Genomic DNA, 20889 nt, shown 5'->3' on the forward strand with positions numbered 1-20889 from the left:
GAGAATATATTTGCAAATGTCTTATCATTTGCAATATTTGGATACAGAGGGCCAGTATCCAAAATCCATAAAGAAACTTATTAAACTCAATACCCAAAAAGCAAAAAAATCCAGTCAAGAAATGGGCAGAAGATGCCAACAGACATTACCCCAAAGAAAACATACAAATGGCTAACAGACACAGCATCAGGGAAATACAAATCAAAACCACAATGAGATACCACCTCACACCAGTCAAAATGGCTAAAATTAACAAGTCAGGGACAACAGATGTTGGTGAAGATGCGGAGAAAGGGGAACCCCCTTACACTGTTAGTAGGAATGCAAACTGGTGCAGCCACTCTGGAAAACAGTTTGGAGGTTCCTCAGAAAGTTTAAAACAGAGCTACCCTATGAACCAGCAACTGCATTACTGGGTATTTACACCAAAGATACAAATGCAGTCATCCAAAGGGGCATCTCACCCCAATGTTTATAGCAGCAACGTCCACCACAGCCAAAATATGGAAAGCGTCCAGATGTCCATGGACAGATTAATGGATAAAGATGAGGTATATATACACAGTAGTAATTTTATCCAAAAAGAATACAATCTTATCATTTTCAACAATGTGAATGGAATTGGAGTATTATGCTAAGCAAAATAAGTCAGAGAAAGACAAATACCGTATTTCATTCATTCATATGTGGAATTTAATAAAAGAGATGAACACAGGAGAAGGTAAGGAAAAATAAAATAAGATGAAAATTGACAGGAAGGCAAACTGTAAGAGACACTGAACTCTAGGAAACAAACTGAGGGTTGCTGAAGGGGAGGTGGATGGGGTGATGAGGTAACTGGGGGATGGGCATTAGGGAGGGAAACTGATGGAATAAGCACTAGGTATGTTATATGCAACTGATGAATCACTAAACTCTACCTCTGAAACTAATAAAACAAATCTGAAATGTGTAACAATGGGTTTTGTTTTTAGCATTTTAAAATTTATATAAAGTGAGATAATGATTACAGATCTATCATAAAATTAAATCAAGGAGATTTTTCTAAATAAATCACATTAAATTTAATAGTTTCTTCACTGATTCTTTGTACTGAGAAAGGGTATTTTCATTGTCCCCTTCATTCTTAAGACTAACAACAGACTTTTTGTACTCTTCAACTTCTTTTGTAGCAAGGAGCTCTTCTTTATTTACTTCCAGATTGTTCTCAGCAGCTTTCATTTGAAGAAGTGTTTCCAGAATATTTTTTTCAGAGGAGCTATTGTTCCATACATACTCTTCCATGTCTGCTTCAGTCTTACCTTTCTCCCATTCTTCAGTTTTCTGAAAGGAAAAAATGAGTTCTGAAATCTGAGAAATACTATTCCAAAAACAAAGTTTTGTTTTTGTTTTAGGGAAAGAGAATCTGCAAAATGTGGAGAGTCCCTGTGGATACTTTGTATGTGAACTTTGATTTCCCTCCCTTACAGCACTGCTATCCACCTGCGCCAACTGTTTCAGGACCCCACACTCTATGATGTGACTACTCCATTACCACTCACTAATTCTACAGAATTTATCTGGCTTGCAAATTCCACTCACAAAGCAACACTATTTCCCAAAAGATACAGAAAACTCATTTTTTGCAGCTTTCTAATCCCTAAACTCTTAACACATCAACACTTCACATTTCTGAGGTTAATAATAAAGAGTTGAGAAAAGATTGTATTTGTCTTTGTAACATGCCTATGGGGATGACAAGGAATACCAATTATTACAATAAAATAAAAAATATAATATACATGTGTAATACATGATTTTTAGTCCTAATGACTTCACGTATTCTGGAACTTTATTTTGTTATTATCTTTATTTTCTGTTCCTCTAAGGGAAACAATTTTTGTTACTACTTGTTTTCTCTTTTCTTTCTTTTTTTTTTTTTAAAGATTTTATTTATTTATTTGACAGAGAGAGAACACAGTGAGAGAGGCAACAGAAGCGGGGGCAGCGGGAGAGGGAAAAGCAGGCTTCCCTTGGAGCAGGAAGCCTGATACGGGGCTTAATCCCAGGACTCTGGGATCATGACCTGAGCTGAAGGCAGATGCTTAACAACTGAGCCACCCAGGCTCCCCACTTGTTAGTTTTTTCTTACAAAAGTTAATACTATGCTATCTTAGGGAACACTGTTAGGTTTTATAGTAATATAATTCAGATTTATGATTTAGATGAAGATGTAACATTCTGTGAAAAATCAAGGAACGCAGCTGATAAATAATAAGCCCTGGTTCAATGAAGTGCTGAATGCCAGCCACATTCTTTCCAAACTAACACATAATATATTCTGAGCTATATGCTATTATAGAATCATCCAATATTCTTAAAACTTTTGAAGGTGGTAAACCCCATAAATTATAACATTTCTGAAGTATTAAAAGAAAGACAGATTTGTAAGGCTGTCAAAAATATTTTATCTCTGAAAACTCCTCTTGAAAAAGACCCCAACTTGAGCAGACAGAGCTCAAGTCTGTTCAGAATTAAGTGAGTACCAAGGAGACGGTTTCCACTTCTGCCTCCCTCCTGTCCCCAACCTCACTATTAGAGTCCATGAAAAGAGAAAAAGCACAAGAGGGGCGCCTGGGTGGCTCAGTGGGTTAAAGCCTCTGCCTTCGGCTCAGGTCATAATCTCAGGGTCCTGGGGCATCGGGCTCTCTGCTCAGCAGGGAGCCTGCTTCCTCCTCTCTCTCTCTCTCTGTCTGCCTCTCTGCCTACTTGTAATCTCTGTCAAATAAATAAAATTTTTTAAAAATCTTAAAAAAAAAAAAAGAAAAGAAAAGAGAAAAAGCACAGGAAATGCGTCCCTCAAAGGGTAAAGAGGAGCCCCACCAACTGCAAATAGGCCCCTGGACATGCCATGGACTCAGCTAACCCCATTCAGGTTAACTGAAGGCCAGGAAAGAGTCTCCTCCACCACAAAGAACCATAAGAAAAAGAAATCCTGTTTAAATCCTTCAAACTAAATAACCTTTCCTTCAAGATAAACCAATAGGATGTGGAGTGTTTCCCTGATCTTCAAATTCCTTAGCCAAAGGGGCTATACTCACAACTCCCTATATACTGTTTGCCCCACCTCCCTATCCTGAATTTATGGCCGAGGAAAACATCTCAACTAACGTTCTAAAAACATTATCTGGTTGAGAATTAACGCTATACTCCTTTTTTAATCTGGCTGTGATTCACCCCATAGGCTTGGCAAAGGGTTGGGGTGGGTGAATAATGTGAAACAACTTCTTGTGTCTTGTGCATACAAGCCTGTTGCAAATAACTTCTAACAGCCAAACTCTGAATTTTACATTAAAAAGAAAACTGACAAAATCATCCTACCCTACCTATTTTTTACTGTAATATTTGGGGAAGAAATAAATGTCAGCCCCTTAAAAAAAATGCCCTAAATTAAATGTATCTTTGGTCCTATCTACTCTTAGAAGTGCTTTAAATGCTGAAACAGTGTCATAGTTTCTTCATAATTCTAACTTACAAATGAGTATCCTTAAGATTCCAACAAATACATTATATAAAGCACTACGTAAAACAGTCAATCTACCTCATACTTTAAAAAAAAAATCCTAATCTACCTTCATTCTTGACTGCTAGAAGACAATTAAGAGAAGCAACTTAGAGATGAAAAATTTTAAAAATTATAACTTTCACCTAGGTTTATGTGGATTTTTTTCACGTACTCTGAAATAGATACTTAAAGAGGTAACAAAAGTAAATTCACGGTAATCTCCATCATTTCATTTATCTTCCGCTTACGTTTGGTGTACACAATTCTAGGCTGCTTTGTCAAAGCGTTACAGGTGTGCCATGCTATTGATTCCCTCGGCCCTCAGGTGGCCAGGTGAACCTGGAGCAGCGGAGCACAAGCACCCTCTTCCTTCATTTATCTCAGTAAAGACTTTTCTGTGTGTGCAGCGACACCAAAAAGGTTAGGAAATACTGCACTAAAGGATAACAAACATTTACAGGAGAAAATCATACTGTGTTAAATAGCCAGTGGTAAGTGAAAGTGACTACAATGTGTAGAAGGCATAGTTTCCTACTAATCCTACACAGACATAAAGCAGTCTTAGGCTTCAGCTGCAAGCTAAACAAAACTCATGTTTTCAACAATTCTAATAACTTTAGGATCCAAACTCTGCACAGTTGAATAAAAATTCCAAGATAATGATAGTAAAATACCAATAAATTAAATACTTATATACCATGGACCTTAAATGCTTACATACATTAATTATTTCATATAATTCTTATTAAAACCTACTGGGTTCGATGTTAACATCTCTACAGAAAGAAAATTATGTATTATGGAAGTTAAATAGGGGCCACAGCCACCTGGGAATGTCTCAGATTTCAGAATTTTTTGTATTTTAGAAAATCAATACAGTGCATACACCATATATTTTGTAACATTTCCAGAGAAGATCGACCACAGGACACCTTAAATCAAATACATCACCATTTTTGCAGCAACGTGTATGCAGTCACACTAAATGGGATAAACAAAGGCTATAAATGCTTTTTATCCATTCAAGTCTCATTTTGCCACCAAATAAGTTATGAAAAAACTAGCAATTTCCAAAGCTTTGGGGGTTAGAGAGTTAGGCTGTGTATGTATGTGATTTGCTCATGATCGCACAGGGAGGTGGTATGATACAATATTTAATATGGGCTTTGGTGTTTTACAGAACTCAGTTTACATCCTAGCTTCAGCACTTACTACTGTGACAGACTTGTGTTACAGAAGAAGCGATTCCAAGGGTTGTTCTGTGAATTAAAAGAGGTAAGGAATAAAAATAAAATAAAATAAAATAGGGGCGCCTGGGTGGCTCAGTGGGTTAAAGCCTCTGCCTTCGGCTCAGGTCATGATCCCAGGGTCCTGGGATCGAGCCCCGCATCGGGATCTCTGCTCCGCGGGGAGCCTGCTTCCTCCTCTCTCTCTGCCTGCCTCTCTGCCTAGTTGTGATTTCTCTCTGTCAAATAAATAGAAAAATATTAAAAAAAAAAAAAAAAAAAAAAAAAAAAAAAAAAAAAAAAATAAAATAAAATAAAATAAAATAGGTAAGGAATATCCATTGTACTTAGAGCAACTGGCTCAGAGTAAACACTAAATAAATGCTTGCTACTAATAACAACATAGCTTATTAAGATGAATGAAAGAGAGTGGGATTCAAATCCTTGTTAGCCTACCTACAAAATATGTTTCTATGTCAAGGGCATCACTACCCCCATCAAACAATAAATAGAAACTTTCAGTAAATATAAACACATACCAAATTGTTCGAATGTTCTGCAGTTATTCCCACTCACAAAAGTGTATCATTATTTTTATAATGTTTAGATAAAATAGTTAAAGAAACAAGAGGTCTTTATTTCTTACCACTGATATAAAGGTAATGTTTTTCATGGTTCTTGTAACTTCATGTCTTCTTGATAAATGCTATCACTGATCAAATTTTCCCAGTTAATTGCCTATTCTTACTAAGTTATCTCCAGTTTTCCTGCAGTTTCCTTTGGGTATAGGCATTTTATGTCTAATCAGATGTAGATTAGAAAACACAGACACATACACACGCACACAAAATAGCATTCTTTTTTTTTTTTTAAGATTTTATTTATTTATTTGACAGATAGAGATCACAAGTAAGGAGAGAGGCAGGCAGAGAGAGAGAGAGGAGGAAGCAGGCTCCCTGCCAAGCAGAGAGCCCGATGCGGGGCTCGATCCCAGGACCCTGGGATCATGACCTGAGCCAAAGGCAGAGGCTTTAACCCACTGAGCCACCCAGGTGCCCCCAAAATAGCATTCTTGTCAAGAAAAAGAAATTTACTTTTTTGAAGTCCTGTGTTAAATGTAAGAAAATATCTTTACAACATCTTTAGAATGTCTCTGTTTTTCAAGCAGGAAAAGTAAAAGCTACTTATTATCAATATATTTACTTTTTGAGGGAAATCTTTTCTAGTCATTAATGTATAAGTTTTCACAGATGAGTATCAACCAAATAGAGCTTGTCAGTGAAGAGAGAACAGAACTAACTAAAAGAGATGCTGTCTATAAATGATATATTAGGAAGCTATTCTAAAACATCTTAATCTTTGTCAATGATATAAAAGCAGTAATACTGTCCATAATACTTGTCACATTAGAATATTCTTCATTTCTGAGAGGTATAAATATAAAATCCTTGGGGCACCTAGGTGACTCAGTTAGTTAAACACCCAACTCTTGATTTCAACTCAGGTCATGATCTTAGGGTCCTGGGATAGAGCCCCCAGTAGGCTTCATCCTCAGCAGAGAGTCTGCTTGGGAATCCCTCTCCATCTGCCCCTCCCCGGCTCTCACTCTTTCTCTAAATTTTAAAATCTTAAAAAAAAAAAAAGATATCAGAGAGTTACAGAATCAGTGATGACTAGATGAATGTGAATTCCAGGCTGCAAGGATGTGAGGAGGATCCTTCTGAAAATCCTTAACCATTTTCTTTCCTGAGGGCATTTTCCAATTCTGTACAAGACTGGCACTTGGCACATGCAGGATTCTACTTGGGTATAGAGAAATACGTGAAATTTGAGCTGTTACACAGGGCTTTGTACAACAGAATGGAACTGAAGAATCCCAAACATGACTGGTTTTAGTTCTGGGGTTACTTATGGAGAAGTTGCGGAATCAGAATCATGCCTCTAAAAAGCACAGTAAAATCCCCCATAATTTCAAAGTGTTTAGGAGACAAAGTCCCACTAGAAGGAGGAAGTGTGTTTTAAATGCACAACCAATCACCCCCCCCCGCCTTTTTTTAAGATTTTATTTATTTGACAGACAGAGATCACAAGTAGGCAGAGAGGCAGGCAGAGAGAGAGAAGGGGAAGCAGACTCCCTGCTGAGCAGAGAGCCCAATTTGGGGCTCGATCCAGAACCCTGGGATCATGACCTGAGCTGAAGGTCCCACTGAGCCACCCAAGCACCCCCCACCCCAATCACCCTTTTAAAACATCTGCCAGATTCTGCTTCAAGGTTAGAGGTTACCAAGCTAAGCTCAAAACTTCTGAAGAGTACAAATGACTCTACAGCAGATATAGAAGTTGATTAACCAAGTTCCCAATCAAAAGCCTTAAAGGCTATGCCTAAGGAAGAGCTGGACTAAATCTTAAAAAAACTGCAGCCCAGCCCTGGTGTAGCTAAATCATGACTGGACTAAAATGATAAATCCCTGGACCTTTCTGCCTAAGAGAAAAAAAAGAGGAAATTCATTCTGATGGATGACAGCAGCTGGAGCATCTGTGAGTCTTTTATACATAATGTCTAGAATGCAAGAAAGTTCCTAGGCATTTGAAACATTTGAAAAGAAGAAAAATGTAATTAATAACCAAGGGGAAACAAACAATAGCAGAACTCCAGATGATCCAGATAATGAAGTTAGCAGAGAAGGACAGTAACTAAGAAAAAATGTGTTAAAGAAAAAAGAGGAAAAGAAAACCAATATGACCAATATAACAATATGACTTAAATAATGAAAAGTTTCAACACAGAATTAGTATCCATAAAGAAAAAGCAATTAAATGAACACCTGGAATTGAAAAACACAATATCTAAAATTAATAAATTATTGCATGGGATTAATAACAGTCTAGATACAGCAGAAGTCAGAATTAATGAATGCAAAAACAGACCAACACAAAACTACATTGTTATATATATATCAGATCTGTATTATGGGATTATAACTATGAGATTCTGAAATCTTTTTATATTTTATGACATAACTCCAAGATTCCCAATGATTCTACTTAACAAGTTCCAACAAATCTTTGGAGGATAACTCTTAACATATTTCTTATAGACTGAATGCTAGGGTCTCCCCCCCTCCCCGCCCACCCTCAGTTCTTGTTGGAATGGAACTCCCAAAGTGGTGGCACTGGAGGTGGGGTCTTTGGGAGATGCATAGGTCATGAGGTAGAGCCCTCATGAATGAGATTAACACCCTTATGAAAGAGCTTCCGGAGAAAGCCCTTGCCCCTTCTGCCATGTGAGGACACAGCAAGACGACAGCTGTTTATGAAACAGGAAGTGAGTCCTCACTAGACACCCAATCTGTCAATGCCTTGATCTTAGATATCTCAGCCTTCAGAAAAACAAGAAACAAATCTTTTGTTTATAAACAGACCAGTCTGTGGTATTGTGTTATAGCAACCTAAATGGAATAAGACAATGTCTTATACAAATAAAAAATCAAAACTTATCTTTTAACTTTGCAATAACAAATTTTGGGAAATTTAGTCTGGATCAATTTTCTTAAATAAGTTTATTTAAAAGCCTATAATTTTCACCATCTAAAACATAATTTTTCTATAACTTCAAACTTAAAGAACTAATAGTGCTAAGTGTCACAAAAATAATCCAATACCATAGACTTCCTGATGGGAGAGCACAATACTAATTACACAGTAGTTTAAAAAAAAAAATCAAAATAGAATCTGACGAAGCTCTAGATCCAAATATCAACTTAAAAAATTACAGTATGGTGATACGATCAGCAGAATTCAAATGATGGAAAAGCCCACAGCTAACAAGAGCCCAAGTTTTCCTCAACAAATAAATTGCAAGGAAAGAGCTCAACAGAAAAAGCTCCCTTTCGGTCTGTGACTGCTCCTGCATAGTCTTTCAAAAAACATTTCCTGAGAACCTACCATGTGCTAGGCAGTACTGGGAGAAGCAGGATGTCTCTAGGCACCTTGACTAAAAATGAATGTTTTCATATCCAAGTATTTTAGAAAAAGGGTACCTATGCTTGTTCGTATTAGGCATCTGCTGATGAAATAAAAAACAGAAAAAATAAAAAATTCCTCATTATTCAAATACAATAATAATGTAGTGGAACAAAATCCATTTTTTTTTTAAAGATTTTATTTATTTATTTGACAGACAGAGATCACAAGTAGGCAGAGAGGCAGGCAGAGAGAGAAGTAGGCTCCCAGCTGAGCAAGGAGCCCGATGCGGGGCTTGATCCCAGGACCCTGAGATCATGACCTAAGCCGAAGGCAGAGGCTTTAACCCACTGAGCCACCCAGGCGCCCCTAAAATCCAATTTATAAGCTAATTATTTTTTTTCTAATTCTTTCTTTCTTTTTTCAGAGAGAGAGGGCACGTGCTAGCAGGAGGAGGAGCAGAGGAAGAGGGACAAGCCGACTTAGTGGTGTGCATGGAGCCCAACTGGGGGCTCGATCCTATGACCCTGAGATCATGACCTGAGCCAAAAATCAAGAGTCCAACACTCAATCAACTGAGCCACCTGGGCACCCCTAAGTTAATTATTTTCTATGAGGCTAAATACATTTTGTTTTTGCAATTTAAAGGAGTCTGTTACAAAAAATTTCAAACACATACAAAAGAGAATAGCACTATATAAACTCTCACGTACCCATCAACCAGTCTCTCTCCACCGCCCCCCCAAAGATTTTATTTATTTATTTATTTGAAAGACAGCAAGAGCGAGAGCAAAAGAGATAGCATGAGTGGGGTAAGGGGCAGGGGGAGAAGCAGACTCCTGGCTGAGCAGGGAATCCAATGCAGGGCTTGATCCCAGGACTCTGGGATCATGACCTGAGCTGAAGGGAGAGCTTAACCAACCGAGCCACCCAGGCGCCCCAAGAGTTTCTTCTTTTGAAGTGTAGTTGCAATGTATTAATTTTAAAGTATAAATAATGGCATCTTCAAATTACTGGGTGGCAATTAAAAATACCACTAAGCTTAAATTGATCACCATTTAGACAGAGTTTAATTCACCTATAGACTCCTATTTTAATACTTCAACCACTAAACATTTATAATTTTAGCATTTAATTTGTATGAGTGTGTATATAATACATATACATATATCTGGGCTCTCTTTTTTCTTCCCTGCCTACAAGGAGAGAACCTGCTCTGACTACAACCCTAGTGGAAGCAACCTTCCATTCCACATGATCAGTTCACCTCTCTACAACTGCCTCAATTATTCATTCTCTCAATAAATATTTATTGCACAACTACCCTGCCAGGCACACACTGTGCTGTCCTGCAATTGCCAGTCTAGCAGGAAACTTGGAGTTGAGTAGGTGCCAATCAAATGGAAGACTGCGATCCCAGCAGTGAAAAGAGCATCCACAAAGACCTGGAGACAGCAAAGAGCTCAGTATATTCACGGAACTGAATGGAGGTCAAGGTGAGGAAAGCAGTATGGGATAAGTATAGCTATTAGAATACTTTAGAATATTTACTACGTATGTCAGCACCTTACATACATTAATTCACTTAACTTCCACAACAACCCTATGAGGTAGTACTATTACTATCTGCTTTACAGACCAAAAACTGAAGCCTAGACCCATTAAATAATTTGCCAAATCATACTGATTTTTACTGGTAGAACAATATATTCCAAGAAACACAGAGACACTGTAAAAAAGAATATAAAGAACAAAAGAATAATTTAACTGAATCTATCACCTTTTTGTCCTCTTGTAAGCATAAATTCAATACAAAGAAAAACACTGCATTCCATGCATTGGTCAGTGTATTCTGATATAATAGAAGGCAAAGAAATAGCTGTTCCACTGAACACACCACGTTGTCACCTTCTACCATCTTATTTACAGCTGCCTTTGCCTAGAACATGAATCACAGTAATATTCCACTTCTCATGATTATAAGTAAGGCATTGTGCTACATGAGGAAAAAACAATTTAACCATTAGGAAAAAATTCAAGTTATCTGAAAATCATAAAAAATAAGAAGAGGTAAATATCCATAATGGATTTAAAAAAAAAGGAAGACTACTGCCAATTCTTTCAGTTACCATGGCCAAATGTTTAACTGAATATGTCAAGGAACTCAATTTAATTCAGATTGGTTTTTTAAAAATTTACTGAATGCTGTTTTGCCAGACATTGTACTCGGGGTTGGGAATACAACAATAAATGAAAGGTACGTCTTTCCCCTCAGTAATCTCACAGTCTAACAGGGTCAGTCAGACATGTATATGGACAATTACCATAGAAGCAATAAGAAGAATGCTAACAGGAGAAGGGGAAAAGGATGCACAGATAACTTCTAGGACATGCTACATCTGAAGAGTATTAAAAGATTCGTATGAATCGGCAAGGCTGATCAATTTGAAAAAGAGATCATAAGCAGAAAGAACAGCATATGTAAAGTTATAAAAGAATACATTATGTTCATTACAACTGAGATACAGAATACATAGCTTATATTTCCTGAGAACTGGTAATGAGGTGGCAAACTGTTGTGAACAGACAGGCTAAGTAGTTCAGATTTTATCCTGGGTAATAGGGAACCACTCACTGAAGGACTTTATAAAGGAATATGACACAATAGACTTGCTTTTTAGAAACAATTACTTTAACAGCAATCCAGAAGATACGGGATGGGAAAATCAATAAGGCTATTACAGTTAAAAGATGATGAAGACTCAGGGTGGTAGCAGTAGGGAACAAGAAGAGAAAATAGTTTTAAAGGTGTAATATGATGTTTTCCCTGACAGCAAAGAGAAGTGTCACCTTTATTGTACCATCATCCAAGAATACAGAACAGCTGCCTACTGCCTAACACATCAAGTCAAAAAAGTCCGTATCAGAGACAAATTTTTTTGCTCTTATTCTTTTATTTTTAACGATCTTATTTATTTATTTGAGAGAGAGAGTATGAGAGGGTAGAAAGTCAGAGGGAGAAGCAGTCTCCCTGCGGACCTTGGAGCCCAATGCAGGACTCAATCCTGGGACTCCAGGATCATGACCTGAGCTGAGGGCAGTCACTCAATCAACTGATACTAGATACATATACAAAAACCATCTTAAAAGTGATATACCAGCCTTCAGTGTAGTTTCTTTATTAAGAAGACTCAAAGATTGGGGAAATTATTCACATCAGAACTTACATCAGACTCCCCTGTGGAGACTTTAAAATGAAACCTTCCTGAGTTTCACCACTAGAGATTTTAATTATGTAGAGTTCATGGATCTGTAGTTTAAAAAAAAGCTTCCCAGGTGAGTCTAACGCAACCCCTAGCTGAAAACAGGTTAGGGGGATAAATTTTCTTTCTTTTTTCTTTTTTTAAAAAGATTTTATTTATTTGAGAGAGAGAGCACAAGCCGGGGTAGAGGCCGAGGGAGAGGGAAAAGCAGGCTCTCCCCTGAGCAGGGAGCCTAATAGAGGGCTTTCCATCCCAGGACACTGGGATCATGACCTGAGCTAAAGCCAGAAGCTTAACCAACTGAGCCACCCAGGTGCCCCGGAATCAAAATTTCAACTGTCAATTGTTCAGTTTGAGAACACAGTAAGCTAGCAGCTAAAGTGCATATTTGATTTCATCTCTTATTCATAATCTGTTTTAACGGAAGTAAAAGTTGAATAACACTAAATATGATACCATGGGAAGAATATGAACTTTGAAGCTACAGTTCAAGTCTCGAGTCCCTCAGCTAACAAACTGTAACCTTGAGAAAAAGTACGTATCTCTCTAATTCTTGATTTCTCAATTTATATCATGAAGAGGTTGTAACAGATAAATCTGATTCCTGATTTTCAAAGTCAGTACTAATTTAAAATAGATGGATACACTAAACACTATTGTGTTCAGAAAAAAGACACCATTTTAAAGCACTTTTTAAAAATGGAGCTCCTCAGAGCACCTGGGCAGTTCAATCAGATAAGCGTCTGCCTTCAGCTCAAGTCATGATCCCAGGGTTCTGGTATAGAGCCCGGCATGGGGCGCCCTGCTCAGTGGGAGACTGTTTCTCCCTCTCTCCTCTGCTCATCATGCTCTATCTCTCACTAGCTTTCTCTGTCAAATAAATAAATAAAATCTTAAAAAAAAAAAAAAAAAAATGGAGCTCCTCTCTCACTCCTCATCCCCTTTTTGGTTTCCTTTGTATTTTTATCCAGGGTGATCATTTGGAAAGCAGAGGTAAAAAAAGAAAGAGACACAGGTGACTCCTGGAGCAACACTAAAAATTTCTTTTAAAACGAAAGCCAAAGGGAGCCTAGGTGGCTCAGTCAGTTAAGTGTCGGACTCTTGATTTTGGCTCAGGTCATGATCTCAGGACTGTGATACCAAGCCCCACATCTGGCTTGGTGCTGGATTTGGAGCCTGCTTAAGATTCTTTCTCTCCTCTCTGCTCCCTCTCTAAAAATAATAATAACAATAATAAAAATAAAAAATAAATTAAATAAAGGCCAGATGTGCTATTTGCCGGAAATCAAGGAAAAGGTAGCAAGTAAGCACTCTTTATTGTTACTAGTCTACTACAAATACTCAGACTCATCATGGGAATCCAATTAATGTGTTTAGTTATTTTTTTCTTTAATAAACACTGTAATATTAGTTTATACATAATTAGATTACAAAGAAGTTTATGCATAAATACATTTCACATTGAAGAGATGTACCCTGTTAGAGCAGCCATTATTTTTCTAGAATACAGAGGATATTATCAATATCAATTGTCAAATATAAATTAGCATCAGGAAATAAACTCATAGAAGCAAATGTTTGTGGAAAACTTCCAAAACAATAAAGAATTAAGAATACTTTTTAAGTGTTTGAGAAAACATAATCAAATGAAAAGCAAACCTAATCTACACATAAATCATACATCCATGAAAATTAAGTATCTCAAACTGTTGCAAAGATATTTCTTATAAACTGGGCATAATTATGATTGCTGATTATTAATAATTTTATCAATAGATCATTAATCTATACCAGTAAGCTAATTATTGCTAACATCTAACAAGTATGCTACATTTTTACTAAAAAGGGAGTTTGATACTTTGTCGCCTTACTTTTGAAGACTTCTACTTCAAAAGTCTATGGAAATCAGGCACCTGGGTGGCTGGCTCAGTGGGTTAAAGCCTCTGCCTTCAGCTCAGGTCATGATCCCAGGGTCCTGGGATCGAGCCCCACACTGGGCTCTCTGCTCCGCAGGGAGCCTGCTTCCTCTTCTCTCTCTGCCTGCCTCTCTGCCTACTTGTGATCTCTGCCTACTTGTGATCTCTGCCTGTCGAATAAATAAATAAAATCTTAAGGAAAAAAAAAAGTCTATGGAAATCTAAAAGAATGGGCAACTGTTATTAAACATTCAGTGTTCTTATATAGCACTGACCTAGATACTATGAAGAACAAAATACAGAAAGATTGGATATATGCTAATGAGGACCTTATGATTAGTCAGAAAGACAAAACATACATGGTATAACAAAAACACACATGGGTAACAGTCAACTGTTTCCAGTCACACATGGCACAACTCTCTGTGGTCAAGGGCCCTATTAACCAATATAGATGAGACAGTATAACTTGCTATTTATGTGAAGTAGGAGTTACACAAAGAATAAGAGGCTCAAATCCATCTGTTGAGTTAATATCCAAAATATATAAAGAACTCATAACAACTCAAGCAGAAAAACAATTTGAAAATGAGAAGATCTGAATACCCACTTTTCCAAAGACATACAGATGGCCTAAAAGACACATGAAAAGATGCTCCACATCAGTCATCAGTGAAATGCAAATCAAAAGGACAATGAAAGACAATGAAAGAATACTTCACACCTGTTACAACGGTTATTCTCAAAAAGACAAGAAATAACAAGTATTGATAAGGATATGGAGAAAACTGAACTCTGCACTGTTGGTGGGAATGTAAATTGGTACAGCCACTGTGGAAAATAGTACAGAAGTTCCTCAAGAAAGTAAAAATATAACTATCATAAGATCAAGCAATTCCACTTCTGGGTATACATCCAAAGAAAAGGAACATTAACCTGAAAAAACACCTGCACCCTCAAGTTCACCTGCAACATTATTTACAATAGCCAAGACATGGAAACAATCTAAGTGTCCACTGATGGATAAACGGATAAAGAGTTAAGTGTGTATGTATGCAAGCATACATACATATACACTATGGACTATTATTCAGCCATAAAAACGGAACTCCTGCCATCTGTGACAACATGAATGGCTCTTGAAGGCATTAAGCTAAGTGAAAAAAAAAGTCAGAGAAAGATATATAACATATGATCTCATTTATGTGTGGAATCTAAAAAACCTCAATGCACAGAAACAGAGCAAATTGGTGGCTGCCAGAGGCTAGGGTTGAACAAAGTGAGTGAAGATGGTTAAAAGGTACAAACTTCCAGTTAGAAAGCAAGTCATGGGGATGTCATGTACACCGTGGTGACTATAGTTAATAATACTGTACTATATATTTGAAAGTTACTAAGAGTAAATTTCAAAAGTTCTCATCACAAGAAAAAAACATTTTTAACTATATGCAGTGATGAGTGGATGAATGTTAACTAGACATAATGTGATCATTTCATAACATATATATTATGGAAGCATTACACTTTACCACCTGAAACAAATATAATACACATCAATTATATCATAAAAAATAGGCTCAAAGCAGGTATCAACTGAAGTCTTGAAGGATATATAATAAATAGAAAAAATTAAAAATTAAATAGTACACTATATACACTAGTATATATACACTAGTAAACTATACAATAACACTTTTGTAATATTTACTACTAAACCTTGTTGCTACTAATGTTCCTCAATGGAAAAGACAAAGTCTTCCTCCTTATATATTAATCCCCATATGCAACAACACCAAGCAATTAATAGGCAACCAGTACACATTCACCCATCAATCAATAAACAGTTCATTTTAATGAAAGCACACCTGACATTTGCTATACGGATGGTTTACTATTTCATAAACATTAAAAAAGTGAAAGGGGTACCTTTTCAAACAACTAGTAAAATGCTACCTCAGCTCAATTTTGCCCTCTGGATACAATTTTACACTCTGTAAATAAGCTATACAACCCGTTCACAACCTGGCTCTCACTTGTCTTCCTCCTCTCAACTCCTTACCTCTGCCCTATCAGCCTTATACCCCGGCCACACCCAACTTCTGCGGGCTCTCTACATCCACAAAGCCAGAGTCCTTCACCCACTGCTCTACTGCATCTTCCTATTTATCTCCCAGAACCAGTCACCAGTTCTTGTGAAGCTTCCAGGGAGAATTAATACTCATCAGTGGCTCTCACAGCACCATGTTCCTACCTCTGTTACTGAGTGAAACAGACTACATTATAACTACTGGTTCTCTCCAGAAATAAAGGTACCTAAAGGCAGAGCTCTTTCACTTTCATAGTCTGAGCAATACCTAGCACTGTACCTGGTACACAAGACAAAATCACTGCTGAACGCAGGAAAGAGTACACAACATTACAAACATCATTCAAGAGTTCTTTACTATCACCTGGAAATGTAGGTGCATTCCATGTATTGCACGCATCATAAGGAACTCACAGACCAAACAGATTAAATGGTGATGATGGAGCTGCAAAAGGACTCTTCATTTGCATCAGATATATCTGCGATAAGGTCTGCTTTAAAAATGAACTTTTTTTTTTTTTTTTAAGATTTTATTATTCGAGATAGAAAGAAAGGGAGAAGCAGGACCCCACAGAGCAGAGAGCCTAACATGGGGCTCAATCCCAGGATCCTGGGATCATGACCTGAGCTGAAAACAGACGTTTAACCAACTGAGCCACCCCACTGCCCCTGAACTTCTTACTTTAACATGAACTCTTTACTTCAAAAAGGAACTCTCTAAAAATGAACTCTGGGGGCGCCTGGGTGGCTCAGTGGGTTGAAGCCTCTGCCTTCGGCTCAGGTCATGATCCCAGAGTCCTGGGATCGAGCCCGCGTCGGGCTCTCTGCTCCACAGAGAGCCTGCTTCCTCCTTTCTCTCTGCCTGCCTCTCTGCCTAATTGTGATTTCTCTCTCTCAAATAAATAAAATATTAAAAAAAAAAAAATGAACTCTGAATGTGAAATTACCCAACTCAGAAGTTTGTTACATGACTTTCCAGAACCAATTTAGTACAAAGCTAGATGTATTTTTGACCGGCAATAAGACTACCATGGAATCCACATAAGAGAGTTGAAAATTCAAATTTTAAAAAGGAACTATTAGTAATTAAATATCAAAATCATTCAAGAATCCTTGGAATTTGATTTCAGATCTCTATAAAGTAAGTGTTTTTTTCTTCCCCCGGTGTCTTTTGTGCAAATCATTTTACAAAATGTTTCATCTGATCATTACTTAACCAAATTACTTGTGGAAGCTTTAAAGAATATCATGGCACAAAATTAAAATTTAGGAAGTTTTGTTATTATCAGCATTTCAGAATGCCGAGTAGGATACCTGTTCTAAAAATCCAAATACAACAGGGCACGGATCTGATTACCTATATAAAGTCTCTGTCAAGTTAAATGGGAATAAATGAATTTGAAATCCAAAGATAAATCTTTCCTCCTTTTAGTATTAACAATAATATTAATAGCCACCATTTACTGAGAGCCTGCTACCTGCCAGACATTTCATGCAAATTCTACCCGAAAACGCTTAGAAGAAAAGTGAACCTAGGAGGCCAAATAGCCGGCCAAAGCTACATAAGAAGTAATAGAATTCAAATTCAGGTCTATCAGGTTCCAAAGGATAAAACTTAATTCACTCCTATTCTAACAACGTGTCACACTGAAAGACAGAAACAAATTTCTACAACTCTCTTTCCTTCTTTGAACTGCGGAAGGATAAATGGTCTAAAGCATGTCTCTTATCACCCCCTAGCACTGCCATAACCATTCTTTAACTCACTGCTTGAAGTCTATGGTATGTGAAATCTATGCTTTTCGACATCTACTTTGATACTTCCAAAGTTAAACTGTTTGAATAGCATACAGTAGTAATTTCTTTATCCTCAAGTCCAGATGAACACATTTTCATAGAAGTTTCCGAACTGTGTGCTACATAAAATCAACTACTTTCCCCTCAACACTTAGAGGTAACCTCCACAAAAAGGTTAAAAAGTCAGAAAATTAAGAGCAGCTTACTTTTAGGTATTAAATATTCCAAAACTAGTTTAAAAATAAAGAAATGGATTAAAAGGGGGTTCTCTAAATATTTGATTAAATACCAGCTTGGTAACATAAATTTCAAGTCTGAATTCCAGAAAGGAAGGAAAGTAAAGGAAAAAAGAACTTCAATTCAATAAAAATTCTGTTCCACCAGCTTTGCAAAATTTCACGGTTCATCTGCATTCTCTTAAAGCTTCTTCACTGATGGTACTTATTTAGAAAGGATTAAGAGCCAACTTTAATATAGAAATTCTTTAACTGTATCTGTTTAGGACAGATGTATGTGGCTACTTATTCTGGCATCAAAGTAATTAGCATTAAAGATCAAAGGCTACTTGTGTGAATCCAGAATACAAACTTGTTTGGATTCTATGTCATGGAACCACAGAAAGAATCCAATAAGTCAACTTTCACTGAATTTATTTATGCCTGTCATTTCCTTTGGGGCAAATTCATTTTACAGGCTGCTGGCAAAAGAGACTCAAAACTGGTCAGTTTTTGGGGCGCCTGGGTGGCTCAGTGGATTAAGCCGCTGCCTTCGGCTCAGGTCATGATCTCAGGGTCCTGGGATCGAGCCCCGCATCGGGCTCTCTGCTCCGCGGGGAGCCTGCTTCCTCCTCTCTCTCTGCCTGCCTCTCTGCCTACTTGTGATCTCTCTCTCTCTGTCAAATAAATAAATAAAATCTTTAAAAAAAAAAAAAACTGGTCAGTTTTTATTGTTTGGTATTAACTCTTTCAGGATCAGCCATAGAGCTGTAGCTAATTCAGCCATGTTGCTGGTTCAAAAGAGAATTTAATTACATTAAGCCAAAGGCATTTATAAAATCAATTGACAGGAAAGAGAGATTAACTGCTATTATGATGTTGCTCATGAAGCCAGGAACTAGAAAATCCGGATGAATTATGATAATTAGAATACCTCAGAAGAAAAGAAAAGCTACCAGCTACTTTTTGTTCTTTACTAACCTGGCAACAAAATTTCCTTTTCTTTTATTTTCCACCTAAGCTCTTGTGCTACAGTTTTACTGTTATTATGAAGGGAATGCTGTGAGCAGTCTGGAGAATGGTTGCATGTGTTTACTCAATTACAACATCTCAGGGATGGCAGGAGATTCCCAAGGGCAACTAAACAACTATCTATCCAAAGAGAGTGATCCTTTCACCACCATATCCCCATTAAGTAGCCAACGGATGGAACGTTCTCCACCTATTAAAAGTAGCCCACTCCATCTTTAGAGGACTCTTAGAAAGTTTGTACTCAGTGACAAAGTCTGTTTCTCTATTGCTTTTACCTTGTTGTATATCTAAAAGTCATGAAAAACAAATCTAACCTTTCTTTAATATGAAGTCCTTCAAACATCTGAAGAGAGTGACACTCTCCTATCTCCATTCCTTCAAATGTTCCTAATAGAAAATACTACTGAGTCCCATGTCTGTTAGGCAAGCCACAAAAAAATTAATTTATGCATATTCAAAATTATTTTAATTTTTAAAAATAATATTTAAAACTTTGAGTTACCCAAACATATTAGATACCAACTTTAAATTAGTAAGTTGATGCTCAAGCAAAAACTTCTTTATAAATAAATGTGTATGCCTGTATTAAACCTCAATAAACCCAGACATAAGACTATTTTTAATACTAAAATTAAATAAATAATTGCCCTTAATTGTCCCTAATGTAAACTAGTGAAATGTTCACACAAAAGGCTATGTGTTAACTAAAAATTTTAATAGATATTTAAAATACCTTTCTATAAAGTTTTGGGGTTTTGTTATGAAGTTTATTTGAACAGCAGGATGCATTCTAAATTCTCAAGTTATACAGATGAACTCCCTTCTATAACTTTGACAATTTTCAGCCAAAGTCAAACAAAAGAAAAAAAAAAATTCAACTCTTCCAACCGAAGACAGAAACTCTGAATTTTAAAGGCATTTAGTATTTGGTCATCTGATTTCTGTAAGATGGAACTGAGATGGACTGCATAATCTATTTCAAGGTCCTCAATTTCAATGTCAGTAGAAGTTATTTATAACATTTCATCTGTAGTTTAGTGGTTCATTAAATCCTCAACTGAGTACTTGTCACAGACTGCTTTGAAAGGTTAACACCATCTAAATTATACTGACAACATTATTAAACATTCACACAATCACTTACCCAAGACTCATGGTATAAAACTGTTAGCAGATATAGTGCATAATCATAATTCTGTCTCTTTAAAGGGCACCTGTAAGAGAAAGAGAGAGAAGTCAAAATTTTAAAAATACAGTACATAAAATAATTTGCAAAATATACAAACACTAAATACCAAGGATAACTTATATTCAGGTATTCTCTATATTCAGGGAATATCCTACCTTTTATTTCTCTTTGTTTTCATCACTAATGGAGTTATTTGTATCTGACAATAGTTTTACACTATTTTTAATATGATTGTGTCCAATCCAGTGCCCTTCACAATCTTAGGGCTAAGAGTCTGCTGGACAGTGTGAGTGTATCTACTGAGTTCATTTTTAAAATAGAGATAGACTAAAGACAGAGGCTAATCAAAATGTTCATCTTGATTTCTCCAGAGCCAAGTTTTTAAAAAATGAGCTATACTATTCAATGCTATATTGAAGTTGTTGTATTTAAAATGGAGTTAATGACCTATTAGATAAAGCTTCTATATAAATATGAGATAACAAATTAAGCTTTTAGAAATCATTAATTCTAATTTCTTTAAATATAAAATAAAATCATCATTTGACAGGAGCACATGGGTGGCTCAGTAGGTTAAGCATCTGCCTTTGGCTCAAGTCATGATCCCAGGGTCCTGGGATGGAGCCCCACGTTGGACTCTGCTCAGTGGGGAGCTTGT

The 20889-nt window shown here is 36.8% G+C and overlaps 1 protein-coding gene across 1 annotated transcript in view; it reads right to left on the minus strand.

Annotated features, from left to right (window-relative positions):
- Nucleotides 1-1039: 1039 nt before the first annotated feature.
- The window catches only part of MRPS35 (mitochondrial ribosomal protein S35), a 44707-nt gene continuing 24857 nt past the window's right edge, over nt 1040-20889 (minus strand). The window contains exons 7-8 of the mRNA XM_046010948.1: nt 20187-20256; nt 1040-1323 (exon numbers count right to left, since the gene is read on the minus strand). Of these exons, the coding sequence (XP_045866904.1) occupies nt 1054-1323; nt 20187-20256 (340 nt within the window). The 3' untranslated portion in view covers nt 1040-1053. The remainder of the gene's footprint in view (nt 1324-20186; nt 20257-20889) is intronic.

Source organism: Meles meles, chromosome 7, assembly GCF_922984935.1.
Source record: "Meles meles chromosome 7, mMelMel3.1 paternal haplotype, whole genome shotgun sequence".
NCBI classification, from domain to species: Eukaryota; Metazoa; Chordata; class Mammalia; order Carnivora; family Mustelidae; genus Meles; species Meles meles.